Below are 18,957 nucleotides of genomic sequence, written 5' to 3'. Positions count from 1 at the left end.
CTTTCTCCCTCTTCAGTCCACTTGACTCTGGAACTAATAAATGCTCTCTGAGCTTTAGTCAGATAAGAGCCATCTCCCTGGATGGACCTTCCAGTGTATTTGTGCTTCATAGAAGTGAACATGATCCATGAAGCCATGACATAACTGAAGCCACTGATGTCATTTTCTCATTTAAATATGTCAGTGACCACAACAAGTATGTCGGCGCCCTAACGCCACCATATTTAGATACCGCAATGGTGGGGTTTAAATGTTGAGAGTACTATGGCGCTGACTGTGTGCAATGATGGCGGCGACCACATACAAGTATGTTGGCGCCACCATCTTGATATCACACTGGCGGGGTTTCAATTCTGGAGAGTATGGTCGCGCTGCGCTGCATGCCATCATGTACCCCCGCCTCCCACCGACAGTGGCGCTGTGGTGGAACTTCAGAACAAAATGGCGACCATCACTGGAAGCGGGCAAATTCTCGACCATGTGGGATTCTGCACTGGCATCTCTTGGCCAGGGGCGCTGCAGAAAGCCGCCCTGAGGAGGCGGGCTTTAGTAGCCGTCTCACAAATACTGATGAACACCAGAGTGACTGACAGGAAATTCAACCAATCAGCCTCATTTCGTGTCTGAGACTTGGGGCACTTTTTAAATTGTCCATCGCCAGACCTGCTCAGCTCTGGTTTGTTCTTGTGTTTCTATGAGATGTTGTAACAAGCAGCGGGTCTCTGATTATTAACTTCGTTACATCGTTCCTTCCTATTTTACCGGTTTAAAAGGAGAAATCTGGCTGAAAAGCTACAGGTCACGTTCAACTTTCTCCTTCTTGTTATTTATCAATGCACACAAACAGAAATGTGTCCAGAATTCTGCAATGTTTAGAAATGTGTTTATAAATGTTGCTTTTATCGCTCGCTCTCGCTCTCTCTCTCTCTCTCTCTCTCTCTCTAGAGAGACAGAGAGACAGAGAGAGAGAGCGAGAGAGAGAGCGAGAGAGAGAGAGAGAGACTCAGAGAGACTCAGAGAAAGACTCAGAGAAAGGCTCAGAGAAAGACTCAGAAACTCAGACTAACTGTTTACAAGTATGTTAATAAAAGAGTCTTCATAAGTGTCTCTCTGTTCACTGGTGTTTAAAAGTACAATCATTTGTCATCACTGGGGTCTCTCTCAATCTAAAAGGCAAGATTGTTGTAATGTGGTTTACAAACACACTGTATTTATATGAAGGCTGAAATCGAATAATAATGAAGAGCCCCCGAATAAATGTATTCCAGCCGTCACTGCTCTCCACCCGCCCATTTGCAAATAAACAATCTCAGAAAAACAACTTTATATGGTGATGTTTGCATCGAACACACAGTGAAAGTCTGGAATTCAATTCAGAAACCATTGAAAGGAATATTAGGAAATATTGAGTTCCTAGAATCTCTGTACGATAATACTGAAAAGAGACGAGCTGAATGTGGGTTGAGAATACACAACTCATCAACCATTTAATGGTAAAATACTGAAATCATTCTCATAACCTCAGAACACTTGGACTGGTCTCTATTGACCACTTTCAATACCGACAGATTACTTTTTTTACTCAACATAATGAGCGGTATAATATTTGATTCACTTGTTTGATGATAGTTTAACATCTAAAAAAACCAAATATCCCAAATAAATAAATATGGAATGTTAGACATGTTGGATAACACTCTGTATTAAAGGTAAATGGGAACTAGAAGTGAAGACAATAATAGAAGGGATGTTGGTCAGTTGAGGAATGAGTTTGACTGGAAGGTGAAAATAAGGTTCACTGATAACGAGTCATTTTAAGAAGAATTCTACAAAGAAATGTTGGCGCAACTGTGATATTGTGAGTGACCGTACCCACATATTCTGGTCACTGTCCTGAACAAGGACTTTTAGGAAGAGTGTGAAGAAAGAAACAGACCATTTAGGGTCCATCTTGGAAATCTGGCTGACACACCTGTTTACCAAGAATAAGTGTTATATTCTACACCTTGCGTTGATGAATGTTGAGAAAACAATCCCTACTAAGTGGCTGAAGTCAAATCCCTCTCAGTTGACCATTGCTTACAAACATGTTTACCCAACTACAGCCTGTTGTTCACCGGAGATGGACAACAGTCACCAATTCATCTTGTGTAATGAGATATTTAACTGTAAAGTTTAGACAGTGATAGATTTTATGTGTAGGTGCATTTGGATTACTATGTTTATCTTTGGTAAAGATTTAAATAATACATGTCAACAAAGATGACTGTTAGAAGCAACAGGATTACATTTCATAGTACGCAGGTCAAAGGAAGCCCAAACTGAAGTGAAACTCTTGTTTTTTTAAATAATGAGAATAAAGTTGTTGTTTTTTTTTTTTTTTAAAGTTAAGACAGGATATTATGAATAACTTTTAGAGTCTGGCTTTGTCTTAAATAGCAGGTATTTTAATCACATACGTAAACGAACTTGGTCACAAGACGTCATCAGGACCTTGAATTAACGAAGGAGGGACATTTTTAAAAATCAGAATCTTTCAATACTCTTAATCTATTTTTTGACTTTCATGTGATGTTAGAGTGGCCTTTAATGTATATATGTATATACTGTCATTTCTCTTTCATCAACTTAAATGTCTTACTTTAAATGCCACTCTATATTTGATGTGTGACTTTATCTTGTTGACTTGGTTTTTCTGCTGATGTGAATAATAAATAATAAATAATTTATAATTAATAAATGAACTTGAGTAAAAGTAACAGATGATAAACATTTGACAAACTTATTAAGCTATGGTCAAATGTTTAATTTGGGTTTATTTAATTGTTATATGTCCATCTGTGATTTGTTTTACATTTGTACCTTGGACACTGTGAAACAGATCCTCATCATGAGATGGAGTCTAAACTGTTTTTGTTATCCATTGTAAATCTACTTTTGCTATATAAATCAACTTTCTTATTATTTGAAGCGCGCACACACACACACACACACACACAGATCTGCATGATGAGCAGATTCTCCTCTTCTATGGATTCTATGGGGCTTCATGTGACGAGCCACTGGTCAGACACCCACGTTCATTATGTCGAATTTTGTGACGTTTCAGTCAACAGCCTCACTGTCCTGTGTGAAGTCTGAAAGTCTGACACCTACAGCTTGTCGTTTGGGTGCCGTCAGCGCCAACCTGCTGGTCAGACACGTCGTCTGTGAAGCAAATGAGACGGTGCAACAGAATATGAACAGTGAGGCCCGAACCAGAGCCTCTGAGACAATAATGAACGGCCAGTTGGATTAGTGGACTCTCAGCTGGTGCCCTCAGGCTGTGCTCAGGTTGGAGGGGCGGGTGACAGGTGGCAGGCATTAACAGGACTCAGCCCACACCCGGCTCAAGTTCATTCACATGTGATGTCATGAGACGTGACAGAAGAGGATATAACAGCACAAGAACGCATGCAGCAGGTCAGCCTAATGCCACACACACACACACACACACACACACACACACACACACACACACACACACACACACACACACACACACACACACACACACACACACACACACACACACACACACACACACACACACACACACACACAGCACAGCACAGCGATGGGGGAGTGAGAGCACGGCACACTCAGAGCTGAAACAAAGAGCAGCCGTCACAGATGGAGCTCAAGTAAAAGAAAAGTGTTTCAAACACACACTCCAGACAACCAAGGCTCGTTGTTTCTCCTCAAAGAAACGTGGTTCACCCCCCCCCCCCCCCCCCCCCCCCCCCCCCATGAGGATGAGTGAACTCAGGATGTCTCGGGCCCAACATCAGACTAACATCAGACTAACTGTCACTTCAAGTAAATCAGCCCCAAAACACATTCATTTACTAAAAGGGACTAATGAAGCGTCTTTTTGTACTCTATTCACTAGGTGTTTAAAGGAACTATAATGTTTCACCACTAGGGGGCTCTGTCAGTCTAAAAAAGGTAAGATTGTGGTAATGTGGTTTATAAACGCACTGTATTTAAACTAAGTTAACATTGGCTGAACTCAAATAATAATGAAGAGTCCCACCTAAGAAATTTAACTGCAGCCGCCACTGATATATATATATATATATATATATACATAAACCCACAGCTATGTATAAGTGTAGTCAACCATTTTTTGGTACAACTTTATCCACTTCAGGGTTACTGAAGCCGACCCCAGCTAATGTGTAACATGCTATTCCAATAATACACAGCCTCAAATATCCATGTTTTAATTTTAGACAAGACAGGGAGTGTGTGTGTGTGTGTGTGTGTGTGTGTGTGTGTGTGTGTGTGTGTGTGTGTGTGTGTGTGTGTGTGTGTGTATATATGTATATGTCACAGCCATTTATAAACTTCCCTTGTCAACTGAAAACAATGGCAACACCAACTTGTTAGCAGCTAAAGCTAATGAACCGTTAAGACTCAAAATTAATTAGTTTGATTATTTCCGAGTACGAGTTTGAAACTCTTACTTTAAGCAGAGAAACTTAAGGCGTTGGCAAAATGAGTGACAAGTGACCAACAGTTTATAAGAACCTCCTGTATTTGCGGTTTAGTGGTTGAGCTTCTGTCTTTGACTGTTTTTTTTTTTTTTACTTGAAATGTGTTTTTTGATCCGCTCTCTCCAAGGCCCAACCTTGTTACTGGATAGGGGCCTATATGGTGTTATAATGTGGCTAAAAGGTGGCGCACACACTTTACTTTGGAACTCAGTGGTGTCACGAGACCTGAAATAAAGTCTTGCTCCACCAAGTATTGACATCTAGAAACACCACTGGACCCACCAACTGAGATAATGAGCCTTATCCATTTCACCTGCTTATAGTGTTATGGCTGATAAATGTGTTCATAATCACAGCTAAAGGATAGAATTAAAGCACGTCTGCCTGTGTGGCAACTGATGTGGTGTAAAAATGGCTCCAATGTGCTCTGATGCTTTTCTGCAGCCTTGTTGAGTATACTGTATATGTGTGTATTCTGTGGAGCAATCACACTCTCACACACACACACACACACACACACACACACACACACCTGTGTCAGTCCGTCATGCAGCGTACTCACCGGCTTACAGCGACATCAGTGAGCGACAAGTTTAAAAGTATAGAGACAGAGCGTCGGAGAGAGGGAAGAAAGAAGTGGATTAAATGAACAGCAGTGGATGAAAAACAAGCTTCTTTCATGCTGCGTACAAATATCTGTCAGCAAAGAGAAACGTTGTGTCGTAAAAGGTGAAGGTAAATATAACCGAGGAAAACGTATCAGAGGTAGTGGAAGTGACTTGCGATGGGTTCAATATTGACAGACAAAGAGACAGACGGGAGCGTTGTAGAGGTTTCCACCAGCACTTTGTAAAATATAGACATTCAACAAAATACACAGGAGACGACACACACCAGTGTGAGAGAATCTGTTGGTTTGTTTTGAGGTTGGTGTTCACATATCGACTGTGAAAGAGAGGAAGGTGATCTTCAACCAGGCCGAGACTGACTGAGCCGCCACCTGCCAGCCGGGAGCAACACCACGGAGACAAGACCTGAACCACTGACCACGGTGACGACAGGAAAGCCTTTTAGTATTATTCTTTCTCCTCCGGTAAATTAATTTATCTTACTCTTTCTTGCTCTTCGCTTTAAACGTACCTATATTTATTGGCAAACACAGGCCTGAAACAAACGTCACCAGGGACCAGAGGGCTGCTCCACAGGTTGTACGCGTCAAACTCGTACTCCAAATGATCCCGAGCCCAAACAGCCAGAACCTCAGGGTCAAAACTCTCTATCTGTTCGCTTCACAGTCAATTGGAAGAATATAGAATGACGACAGGCTGGCCTGTATCTGCAAAAGAAAATATACTGTATTGTCAACAGACGCATTCATAATGATCTGGAGGCTTATTTTGACCGCATCATGTAATTGTAAAGCTCAGTGCCTCCCTGAGTTCAGTATTGTCGTCTTTTTATGGCACACTTTTAAAAGAAATCCCCCAATAGGCTGCTGGTCCTGAGACCCGTGATGTCCACTTCAGGTGTTCCTTAAAGATTGTAATGTACCTCAAAACAAGAGCAACATCAACATCAATGTTCCAAAATGTTTGCTCAAAGTCTTCTTCCTATAATCTGACTTAGCTGAAGTATCGCAAATGGACTTAGGAAACTTGGGATCCATGCGGCATGAGAACATGGACACAATATACTGTATTCAATTATTTGGCTAACAGGCCTGCCTCTGCAAACAATCATGAATCTTAAAATTCCAGAACTTCTTGGGAGTTCTTGTCATGTTGTGTTATGGTCAAAGGTAATATCACCAAAACTGGCCACCTTCTGGTACATTTTTCAATCAAAAGCGACTTTTTCCGGTGCACACAGTGTTGAGATCCACCGTGGTGTGTGTCTCCACAGTGCGTCTTTTATTGAACTCCTGCTTTCCTTCTTCCTTCCTGCAGCTGGGTTCCCTGGGTGGTGAATGCTGGGTCTCACTCCTGCAGCGGTGCGTGTTGAAGCCTTACCACCAGGACGTGCTCCAGCAGCCCCAGATATCCGGCAGCACACTCATTGCCATAGCGCAGAGCTCGCATCTGCACGTCCCTGTTGACCTCTGGGTGGTATGCAGCCTCCTGAAGGAGCAAACGGGGAGAGATCCAGGGAGTGAACGACTCAGTCCTCAACACAAGAATGCTGCATGAATAAACTCCTCCAAAACTACGTTAATCGACTTGCTCAGAAAAATCTATTGCTGGCAAACCAAACATGGTTGTGTGTGTTCAGGAGAGAGAGAGGCATGTGAAAACCATCGCACTCTGATTCACGGAACCAAAAACACTGTGTTCAATAGAATCAACAGCTGATCAGGGCTCTAGAGCCACTGCAGGATCCCAGGCTGCTACAATACATTTCATAATAAGCCTGTCCTGTAAAAGCTGCATGTTTTTTTGTGCATCTTTTGCATAATATAATATAATGTGGCCTTTATTAATATTGGTTATGCCAATACTGTGATAACAATTTGTGCAGGTGTATTTAATTGCTCGGCGTTTGAACAATAAAAGAACTCTTTTGAGAAGGAGCACGCGGGTTTTTCCTGCTCTGTTCCCGACGTGTCCAGCGAGTCCAGCTGTACCTTGCAGGAGTGCAGCATGTCCGCGATGGCTCTCCTGCTCAGGTTGGCTGTGGCGATGATGTCTTCCTGACGGCACGAGTTGCCAGCAGCCACCGCCTTTGCCGTCGCCATGGTGATCCCTTTGGTCATGCGAATGAACTCCTCCGGTGTGGTCGTCTTCGCCGGCGGATCTGAACTGCTGAAAACCTGCGCGATCGAACCGGGACACCGTCAGCAGGCGGAAAGCTTGACTGCGGCTCTCGTTGATATTCAGGCATCAGACAGGATGAGTAAGAATCACCGCCAGCTCCTGTTTGATGTGTTCGATAGTGGCCTCCAGCGCCCTGGTGCCCTTGGTGGCTTCGTCTTCCACTGCTTTAACCGTCTTCAGAAGGGACGTCACGTTGGTCACCATCACCTGCAACACGCACACAGTGAGACATTGTGCACATGCCACTTTACTGCTTATAGGATTATATGGTGTATATATTTTTAAATCTTTAAATTGTTATTTTTAATATATTGTTACATGCCGTTTTGCACTGCGGGTCTGAGAGGACTGAAATTTCCTCTGTGCTGTACGTCATGCATATTAGCACACTGGACAATAAAGCTGACTTTGACTTTGACTGAACGCACTCTCACTTGTTCCACCTGGAAACAAAGCACTGGAAACTTCTCACAACACAAATAATAGCTTGTTTAGCAATCGCAAAAGCACCATTTTTTTTTCATGACTAAAACGAGATGGTGACGAGCTGAACATTTCAGAGACACATCCTTTGTTTTGGTTGACGAGAGGATATATATATATATATATATATATATATATATATATATATATTGTAGAAATTGTAAAAGAACCGGAGAGGCGACAATTTCTAACCTTGATCACACAAGTGTGTGCATCGTTTATTTTTCTCTAGAACCGTAAAGTGCTAAAACCAATATGGCGACTGCCGTAAACAACATAACCCGCAAGGCTTCAGGTCCTTAAAGGGACCGCAACTTCCAATGACATACATACAATAATGAACATGAATCTAAACTGCTTTAAATGCCACCCTGTCGATTTAGCAGTAAGCAATAACATTGCATGTAAATCACATGTTATAAACAAGGCCATCTCTGGCTTAAGGTGAATTATGTCGCTTCTGTAGTTGTGGTAAATGCAGTCACTACAATATATATATATATATATATATATATATATATACCGCGGTTGTTTGGGGATACCCATTAGCCACTGGCTAACTAGCCTAGCCTAGCTAAGGTGGCAGTTCCAGTTTCAGTCTGGACCAATCAATGAGCCTTGTTTCTTCTTCACTTCTTCACTGGTCAGTGTTCATGTCAGGCGAAACCAGCAGCTGTTATAATTGCGTGACATTTTACAGATGGTTTGGTCCGGTATCAAAACTGAATGTGAACGCAACCCAACCAAATGAAGGGGTGAAGATCCCCCCCCCCCCCCCCCAAGTGAACCGAGTGCTGGACGAAAGGCCCTTCAGTGTGTCTGACGGTACTGACACTAATCAAGGTCAAAAGGAGAACATGTCTAGTCATTTTTTTTAAACGTTAGATTTTGAGCCTGTACTTTTACATGATTAAATAACTAAGACTTTATTTACAGAAATACATAACTCGCAATAACAATAGTGTGAATTAACAAAAAAGATTTTTAAAACCTGTTTTATTCCGAACTCTAACGAATCAATGATATGTAACTTGGAAGATGTTTATGTTGGAAATGTTTGGATTGATCAATTTCCTGGTCAAGAACTTTTCAATGCAAAAAACAAAAAAAAAAGACAAGACACCCATGATGAGCGCTGATATTCTGACATATCAGCGAGATGAAAATGTGAAACGCAGATGAAGATCCATTACTCTAACAAAGCATTGATATTAACTATCAAACTTGAAAAAGGCAAGCGTGTCCCTTCCAATTTCTTGTGTTGCCTCACAGTAAAAAATACAAGTACTACTGAAAGTAGACATGCTTCCTGTAATAAGGATCTTTGTACCTTTGCAGAGTTCTTGAGCTGCAGCATGCTGGGGTCATCATGTGGTTTGCCTGCAGCTGCCTTGGTGGCGCTGATGAGGTTCCCGAGAGCTTTGGCCACATCTTTCACTGCATTGATCAGCACCACCTGTAAAGAGGAGAGTGTAGGCTGGTGTTCCACTGCTTCAGCTGAGACCTTCACTCTGTCTCGCTGGCGCTGCAGGAGATGATGAAGATACCGCAGCAGTCATGCTGTCCCTACCTGTGTCTCAGGGTCTTCAGCTCCCAGACTGGCAGCTCCCAGTTTGACCACATCTGCCAGTTTGGTGATGGTGGACACTGAGGACTGGGCGGCCTGAGCCAGTTTCTCCTGACTCGCTCCAGCTCCGGACACCAGCAGCTTGGTGTCCTCCACCAGGGCCTTGGCTGTCTTCAGGATATACTCTCTGAACAAAACAAACAAACAAACAAACACCGGTGGTCAGTGAAGGCTCTTAAACAATGCTAATGGAATAATGTGCAAAAATTAGGATTTTACAATCAGCAAAATGAATAGTGGTCAGTGACAGTCTCCCCCTCCCACAATACCTCTTAATACAATAAACTGTAGGGAGAAACCATGAATTCTATTTATTTGTTCAGGATGAACAATCTTTAACTTCATCTTTAGTAGTATCAAAATGAACATTATATATTTTGGAAATGACTAAACTCTGCACGATTCCATGCGTTTTGTTGACAGTCGTTTACAGGCAATGGCAGTAAATAAAAAGATAATCTGTCATCCATGTTGTCCTCACTTCATCACATGGGCTAAAATGTTGTTGATGCTAGTAGCTAACGCAAGCACAGCCTGGTAACTCTCTCAACATGTCAATCATTCTGCACCCCGCCAGTCACTGGTAGTAGAGAAACGTTGTGTCAGTGATTGTTTGGAGTGAGAAATGGGAATCGGGCTCCAGTAAAACAACCTCGGTTTGTTATGTTTTGTTATGGAGATGGTTTTGGCAGTTGGTTCATTGAAAGACCATCTTCATTTGTCCTGATATAAAGTCATAACGTGGAGTCTGATTCAGGAATGTGCCTGAGCGCCGAGCCCTGCAGGGGGTCCTGCCTCCAAGCACTCAGCCTGTCAGCGGTTGGTTGAGGCCCCGGGATTTGACACCCTCGAACCCCCACACCTTATCAAAGCCTTGAGAGATTCATCTCTTCCTGTTTGACTCGTGCTCTTGGAGGAGGTCGTCCAGCACAGCTCTACGAGCTCTAAACGCTGGAGAGAGTTCGCGGGAAAAACCCCATACGCCACAAATTAAAAGCAACCAGACTGGACGACAGCAAAAATGGTCATTATTCCAAAACAAAGACAATGCCTACCTGAGACTTTGTATGCCCCCTTTTGTATTATTTTATGTTTTTTTTGTTCTTGCTGTTTGTATACCGTATTTTCCGCCCTATAAGGCGCACCGGTGTATAAGGCGCACCTACATCAATTGACATAATTTACAACTTCATTCATATATAAGGCGCACTGCCGTATAAGGCGCATGGAGTAGACCAGTGGTCAACAACCTTTACAGCTCAAAGCCATTAGGTTACATTTTCCACTGATTCTAACACCCAGAGAGGTGCACACACTTTATTTTGATAGTCCTACCTGCAGCCTATGCCAGGAGGACACTACACACAAAACCTTCTTCACTACTGGTTGACAACTTACAACTACCGGTAATAATAATAATAATAATAAACTAAACTACATGAACTAAGCAACAAAAACACAACACAACACAATTATTACCGACACCATAAACCAAATATAACCCCCAATAATTGCATTTAAAACACCACAAACAGCTGCAATGAATTATGGGAGTTTCTATCGGCTGCACTGAGGAGCTCAGGTTGAATTTGTCAAATGTTTTGTCAAATTTGACAAATTCATGTTTTGTGTTGTTGGAGGTTATTGTGGGTTGTTGTTGGGCTTGGTGTTGTGTTGATTGTGTTTATGTGTTTTTGTTCCCCAGTTTAGGGAGTAATTATTTCATCTAGTTTATTTTGGTTTGTTAGAATGTTGGTGTGCAACCATGAGTGATGAATGTGTTGTGTGGAGTGTCGTCCGCTCTGAAGATCCGGTTGCAAATTTAGAGTTGTCAAAATAAAAGCTTCTGGTTGTTCAGCTGTGAAATAGCAGCCTGGAGTAGAACAATCGTCCATATATAAGGCGCACCGGGCTATAAGGCGCACTGGCAGCTTTTGAGAAAATTTCAGGTATTTAGGTGCCTTATAGGGCGGAAAATACGGTATATAAACAAAACTAAATGAAGAGTTGAAAAAACAAATTGTCTTTTACAAATCATCTCAGCCACGATTGAATGCACCAGGCAGCCAGGTTCAGTTATTACCAGCTGTCCATCAGCAACACTAACAACTCTCCTTCAGAGCGTCTTTTACATGTGAATGAGAGAAGTGTGAGTACCTGTGGTCAGCAAACGTCTCTGCATTCTCTCTGTTCAAGGTACCAGCGGTGGCAAACATGATGGTGGTGTCCAGGTCTGCAATGATCCCCGACACCGCGCTAGCAGCCGTGATGCAAGCCTGCGTGCCACGGTTACCTGCCTGCAGGGAGGCCAGCACATGGGACACCTGCCGGAGGGAGAGCAGCCAGCTGATTAGTAAACACGATGGAGCTTAAAACACTCTGAGTTCCAGTCAAAGAGGAGCCAAACTGCATCCATCGCTGGTCCGATAAACATATCCTGACCTTCTCAGAGACTTTGCGGGCACTTTCGATGAGCTCTTTCTTGGTGAAGGAGTCGTTGGGGCTGCACTGCAGAGCTCCAGCTTTGGTCACCAGACTGGTGCAGCTGAAACCCAGCTCTCCAACCTGCTTCTTGATGTGGGATCCAATCTGCAGACGGCCGTGGTCAGAGAGCAAACATGTCAACATCACTTCTCACTTCATGGGTTTGACGCTGGTAAAGCCTTTACCTCATTATTCTCTGCAGTTACGGCTGCATATTTGGCCTCATTGGCCAGATTTCCAAACTCATTGGTGAGCTGGTTGGCGAGCCCTCCGAGGTCATCGGGGTTGGTGTTGGATTTGGTCACCTGAAGAGAGGTGAGAATGAGAAATGCTCCAGCGGTGTGCAGTCTCATCTTGTGCCTCATGTAGTCTCAAACTCTCCTGCTTCTATCATAATCCTGCCAAACATTTCAACTTCTCTAAATAATAAGAGGGCATTAGAGGATACTGCATCGTCCTTTACCAGAGCAGAACCACAATATCCTCAAGTATTCTCCTAAATCCCGACGCTCCAGCACATGTTCTGGATCAAGCAATAATACTGAAGACAATGTCTTTACAGCATGTTGTCATGAATAAAGGCGGGCCACATTTCCAAAGGGGAAGAGCTTGTACTGTAATAAAAGCTTGATGTGGAGCTATGACCTGTGCAGTGACTGACTGCATTAGAATGGAAAAGTCAAATCTTCATTTTGACCACATTACAGGGGCAAGTGATGCAAGTACAAAGACACAATATGAAACAGTCACGTGGACTCTTCCAGCAGCCAGTCTGTCTTCAGTTCAAACCACACACGGCGTTAACATGCGTTTCAGGTGATCTGAACACATGTGGCGAGCCCCGACACAGATTGATTACACTTGTTGGTATCATGCATTTCAGACGAGATCAGATAGTGTTACTACCTCTACGTCAGTCTGAGTCAACCACCCAGGCTATCAGTCTCTGAGACCGCCAGGCTCAGACTTCCATGTTCTTTTCCATCGTTTGTTTGAAAAGTTATAAAAAACTGTATAAGCCAGACTGGCACGTTGTCTTAAACAAACACATGGCTGATGATGCTTACGTATGACGTATTGTCCTGTGATGCCACTGTCCCGGGATACATCCGTCACACATTCTGTTCACACTACAAAGCAACCCTGACCAGCTCTGGAAGTGGTTTGATTGAAAGCAGTCTGGTGTCTGTTCACACTTGTCTTTCAGGCTGATCAGATCACTGGAAACACTTGTTAACGCCAGCTCTGAATGGGTCCGATTAAATAGTGAATACAACAGATAATTGGAGAATTTGCAATAATTGACAAAGTCGTTAAATGGAGAATAAAGCATTCTAGAGACCTGGAAGAAACAACCTGCTGGGATTCATACCTGCCGACTAAAAACGTGGCGTCACTTAAATTTCAAAGCTTCTTTTATGCCATGGCTTACAGTGGTATCTCTGGGATGTTTGGACTTCACTGGACAGATTGATCGAGTTCACAGGTTGGTTTTTTTCTCTCATTTGAACTGAATCCAGCTTAAATGTGAGTATAGCACGATTCACATGTAATGAAGAGTTTGAAACACCTCCATCGAAAAAAAACACATTTACTATAACAGGACTTTTTAACATTTACAGACAAAATGTACCTTGAACAGATTTTCTCCGAATTTCAGAGGTTATGAATGTATTTTGAAATGAAAAAAACAAACCAATTATCATCACTATCAAGGGGTTTGACAGTTCCCCTGTCTTACCATCTCCTGCACAGTGACGGCAATGGCCTTGGCTGTCTTGACCATGGTGGTCTGGTAATCCACGAAGGTGCCTTCAGGTTCAAGTGTAGTCGGGTCCTCCATTTTGTTGATGGCGTCGTTAATGGAGTCCACCATGCCGCCCACGGCGCCGGCAGCACTGGCCGCCTCGGCCAGGGTGGCTCCCAGGTCATCCACCGCTTCCTTCATCATCTGCACCGACTCCTCCAGGGCCTCCTGCATGTGTGCAGCCTGCAAGTAACACCAGACACTTTACCAAGTTACAGGGTACAAATAACAAGTAATAACTGGTTGATGAGATATTTCAGACAAACCCATGACTGCCATGAACAGGTTTTTTTTATTCATTTGCATTATCATTATTGTTGACACATTATTTGCAAAACGGCATCTGAGTGAAGTTAATTGTATAATTTCAATGTTAACTTGCAGCGGTACTATTCACAGTGATATGAGGCTTCCAAATATCCATGTTATTTTCAGGAGCAGTGTAAAGAAAAATAGGTTATGAAATAAGTGATAAATCACTGTCAGCTGATGATGTGATTGCAGTTACTGAAACACAATACAAGGGATCACGGTTTCTTTTCCCTGATCTGTGTCATAGATACTGGTCTGCTTCATCACATTGAACTGTATGAACAGGTCATCAAGCGCTGACAAACCTAATAATAACCAAAACATTTCCAGGAGGCAAAATGAGACACTGCAAGCATGAAGGATGATGTGACCGCGACGAGTGGATGGGGAGAAAATGTATCTCCCCCAATTGTGGTAAAAGCTACTTCAGCAGCAGACCAGACCAACCAACATCAATCCCAAGTGCAAAATATGAAACGTGAAGCATAAATTAAACAGATTAACGCTAAACTCAAACAGTTTGACTCACACCAAGTAGCTTTTAAGTTAAATTAAGAATTTTCTGCAATTTCAAAATTAAATATATTGTTGTCAACAGCAGCTCAATATAAAATTAAAGCTCAAGCAGCATTGAACTGGTCCTGCATCCTTGTTGGTCAGCGACTGGAAGCATGTCCCCCAGGTGAATGACGGTGTATTTTGGCCTATGGATGTGGTCACACAGTGTCAGGCTGAGTGGAGCATGTGCAGGCTGGTTAAGCAGCACTTCCTGTCCATGCACCAGGTGGCGCTATCACTGTCGCTGCATATTGGTCCGTGGAATTCACCAGGACAGGACTGTGATCACACATGTAAAGTTTCAGGCAGATTGAAGTACGTGGAGGAGAGTGACACATCACTTCCTGTTTGATAGTGACGTGCCAGCAGGCCATGGCCTTTGGCTGTTCCACAAAATACATGTTTTTCATCGGGAAGATGAAAAAGCTGTCTTGGACTTGCCCACAAGGAGGGCAAGGGCGTCACGAAAATGTCACCGTAGAAGCCAAATGGCAGACTTCTTGTTGGGTTTACAGCAGGGATGGGCTCAGGGGACACAGAACATTTATATTTAAAAGGTAATTTAGAGCAGGCAGCGTAAATAAATAAATGAATGAATGAATGAATGAATGATGACAACTACATCTCAGGATAAATAAATACCAGTAACAGTAAAAATTTGATAATAAAAGCGTGAGTCAGATATAAATACAACAAAGGTTAAATATGTAGAAACGTGGTGCAGGAGGCGGAGATCACGACTGAGTTTTTGGCAAAACAAGTTGTCCTCTTTATGTTGAGATGATGGGGTGATGCTGAAAGCAACTAAAAAGTTACTTGTAATCTAACTGAGTTACTTTTAAAACCAAGTATTGGGTGAAGTAAGTAAGTGACTTTGCAAAGGAGTAACTAGGAATCAGAGTACTGTTGAAAGGTAACTGAGGTAACACTGACTAGGTGTGATGTGTGACTGAATGATTCTAAAGTATTCACGCCCCCATCACCAGAAGTACCGAGAGACTCCAACTGCTCATGCTGGAGGTACTGATCACACCAACGTGTTGGATCCCTTCAGTTCAGTCTGAAGCTCCACTGCTTTCTACACATTTCCAGGCTTGACCTGTGCCCCTCCCAGTACCTTGGGGTTTCCTCCTGCCTCTTTAGCAGTGTAGAGCATCTGCAGGGCAGACTCCGTCAGGGTCTTTGTCTGGTCCAACACCGCCATCTGCTGCTGGCTGCTCACGATTTTGGACGCTGCACCAATGGCTGCCATGATGAGGGGTTCAAAGTAGCTGGCCATCTGAGATACCTACACAGGGGGTGACAAGCCCAGCGTGACGACAGGATCCACACCAATGAGCCGCCGTGTGAATATGGAGCCGCTGGTTTACCTTGTGTCCCAGCTGGGAGGCCTCGGAGCGAGCGGCCACAGCCACGGGGTCAATTAGGTTACTGATCTCGTGCACTGAGGCAGCCATCTGTTCATGGAGAGTCTGCAACGCACACACACACACACACACACACAAGAGTTGGAGCCATACACCTGAGAGCTCACTCATCAGGGTCCTCCACACACCTGAAACCACACTGATCCCACTGAACGATTCAGTATTTATATGGTCTTCATGCTACAATTATTCTGAATCTTCTTTTACAATGTTGTTGGCAATTAATGCAATTTTCATAAACGATCAAATGAGGCCAGCAACAGACAACATAGCAGACAATGTCCCCTTATTCCATGTTAAAAATGTATGACAATAAAAAACAAAACATGAAATGTGACAAAACATACACAATCAATAAAGGATAGACTTTAACACCAGCTATTACTGTAATTGTGAATAAAGCTATTGATGATGGTCTTCCCCAGTGTAGTTAAAACAGCAGTCATGATCCCAATTCACAAATCTGGAAGCAAAACTGAAATGTGCAACTACAGGCCTGTTAGTATATTGCCTGTAGCATCTAAAATTCTGTAGAAAACCATCATAGAGCAGTTAACCGATCACCTAAATCAGAATAATTTGTTACATCCAAAGCAGTTCGGTTCTCCACGCAACCACTGCGCCACTTGGCCAGAGGGGGCCCGGTGGGCCCTGATGTAAATGACCATTACCGTGTTGTCCTGTCTAAGCTTTCTCAGTATAATTTGTCCATGGATACGATCATATCTCTCAAATCGGAAGCAACGTGTGAAGGTAAATAATGCAGTGTCCCCGCTGAAGGCCTGTACAACTGGGGTCCCACAGGGTTCCATTCTGGGACCCTTGTTGTTCAGCATTTACATCAATCACCTTCCGGCTGCGTGTAAAGACACAGACATCATCGTGTACGCAGACGACGCTGTCATCTGCGTACATGGGAGGGATATGGAGGAAGTAGCGACTAAACTATCATCAGCCCTGGACAAAATAAGTAAACTGGCTTCAATCTTCTTGTTTGACACTAAATATTAAAAGAAAAACAGTTGGAATGTTTTTCACTAAGTCCAATAAAACTAAAGATATGCCTAACGTCTATTTCAATGGACAAAAAATCAACATCATGACAGAGATAAAATATCTAGGTGTAGATTTGTACAAAACTCTGAGCTTTAAAAAGCATATAAAAAAAAAAAGGTGCAATTCCATTAAATATAATATCTCCACTTTTAGACGCATCAGAAATAGTTTGACAACTGAAGCATCTTTCAGTTAGTGTCATGCTGTGATTCCTCCACACATCACTCACTGTTTGTCCTGATGGTCTCAGGCCAGCCAGGCCACACTCACAACACTTACATCAGTCTAGAATCAGGCGTTAAAGGTGCTCGACAGAAAAGCCCTTCGCCATCATCACTGCAATATTCTCAGTAAATATAAAATGTTCAGCTTTGACAGCCTAATTCGATATACACATTTAAGAGCCATCTTCACAGTTGTTAATAATACTGCTCCACCTCCAATGAAACAACGCCTAAAACTTTACTCTGAACAAACGAGCTCACAGAAACTGTGCGGTCCTGCAAAGATCCTCTCCCTTTGCACGGCCTTTTCATATAAAACCATTAAACAATGGAATCAACTCCCCGACAGTCTGAAGTTGTCTGGAGATCTGAATCATTTTCCCCAAAACTTAAAGAAATACATCCTTGACGACCAGCTATGTCACCAGCACCTTATATTTTACAAACGTAATATATTGTTGCAAACGTTTCTTTACTGTTGTATTGATTTTAGGCTGTGATGGTTTCTTGAAAGTAAGACATCTGATTATTTGTTTTCTAAATATTACTGTTCAGCTTAGATTGCATGCACTGTATTTGTTAGTGCTATTGACAGTTATTTGTAATGTAATGTTTTAATACTGAGTGCATGAGCTAAAGCTGGTACAGAGCATCTTTTCGTGAGATCAATGTATTTTGTACAGTGTCCCTGTCGAATAAACTAATCAAATCAAATCAAACTAAAGAGAATGTCATGAAATCCACACACTCTGATGCTCCTGTCCCAATAATTCATGCATATAAAACACAAGGGTATTCAATATGTACTTCCAGGACCGACTTATTTCATGTCTACCGTGGAGCATTCAGATGCATTTTATTAGCATTGGCATCAGATTAAAAAAGATAATCCCAGTGTTTAAAGGCATCGAGAAAAAAACTAAAGAAATCTACTGAAGGCAACTGAAGGAGTGAATAAGAACCATGAGCAAGAGGCTGAGTGTGTTTACCTCCATGGAGATGTCCTCTCTGGGGGTCAGCTGCTGGCTTATTGCAGCAAGGGAGGCCTGATCAACTTCCCGGATGCAGCCGTTCAAAACCTCAATGGCGTCGTCACATTCTCTCTGACCAGGAGCTTTTTCTCTGCACACGCATGAAACAGAGTGGCACCAGGTGAGTGTCTGTACTTTACAGGTACGATATGATGATATTGAGATTAATTTAAAAACAAGTCGTATTTTTACAACATTAAAAGGAAAAAACAGCTGCGTTCGTACAGCTGTAATTGAAAGTGACAGTTAAACAAACATCGTCATGTCGACACATTTCTGCACAGAAGCCGGTCAAACTATGAGCAATGAGGAGCTCACAGGGCTTTCGTGACACTTTATGTCGCTATTTATTGGACTAAAATCTACAGCGCCGGTGCATTTAGGTGAATTAATGCCTTGCTGGAAAAGACATTTGGTTCAAAGCTGCAGTTCTACTTGTTTCTTAAAATAATAACACATCAGCAACCTAAAAAAACATCAATTTGTTGGCTGATCACATTTATATCAAAGCATCTGTAGTTCTATATCAGTGGTTGGCAACCTTTAATGCTCAAACAGCCATTTGGTCCCGTTTCCCACTGAACACAACACCCAGAGAGC

At 42.7% G+C, this 18,957-nt stretch overlaps 1 protein-coding gene across 1 annotated transcript in view; it reads right to left on the bottom strand.

Moving 5' to 3' along the window:
* tln1 (talin 1) overlaps window positions 1-18,957 on the bottom strand; it is a 130,082-nt gene that overhangs the window by 25,740 nt on the left and 85,385 nt on the right. The window contains exons 39-50 of the mRNA XM_080510109.1: window positions 18,316-18,448; window positions 15,990-16,091; window positions 15,737-15,907; window positions 13,684-13,932; window positions 12,128-12,247; window positions 11,901-12,047; window positions 11,616-11,782; window positions 9,402-9,585; window positions 9,162-9,287; window positions 7,439-7,555; window positions 7,159-7,344; window positions 6,548-6,655 (exon numbers count right to left, since the gene is read on the bottom strand). Of these exons, the coding sequence (XP_080366235.1) occupies window positions 6,548-6,655; window positions 7,159-7,344; window positions 7,439-7,555; window positions 9,162-9,287; window positions 9,402-9,585; window positions 11,616-11,782; window positions 11,901-12,047; window positions 12,128-12,247; window positions 13,684-13,932; window positions 15,737-15,907; window positions 15,990-16,091; window positions 18,316-18,448 (1,810 nt within the window). The remainder of the gene's footprint in view (window positions 1-6,547; window positions 6,656-7,158; window positions 7,345-7,438; window positions 7,556-9,161; window positions 9,288-9,401; window positions 9,586-11,615; window positions 11,783-11,900; window positions 12,048-12,127; window positions 12,248-13,683; window positions 13,933-15,736; window positions 15,908-15,989; window positions 16,092-18,315; window positions 18,449-18,957) is intronic.

The sequence above is a fragment of the Blennius ocellaris genome (genome assembly GCF_963422515.1).
Source record: "Blennius ocellaris genome assembly, chromosome: 15".
In the NCBI taxonomy this organism is placed as follows: Eukaryota; Metazoa; Chordata; class Actinopteri; order Blenniiformes; family Blenniidae; genus Blennius; species Blennius ocellaris.
Note: the sequence above shows the minus strand (reverse complement) of the source record. Positions and strands in the feature narration are given on the sequence as shown.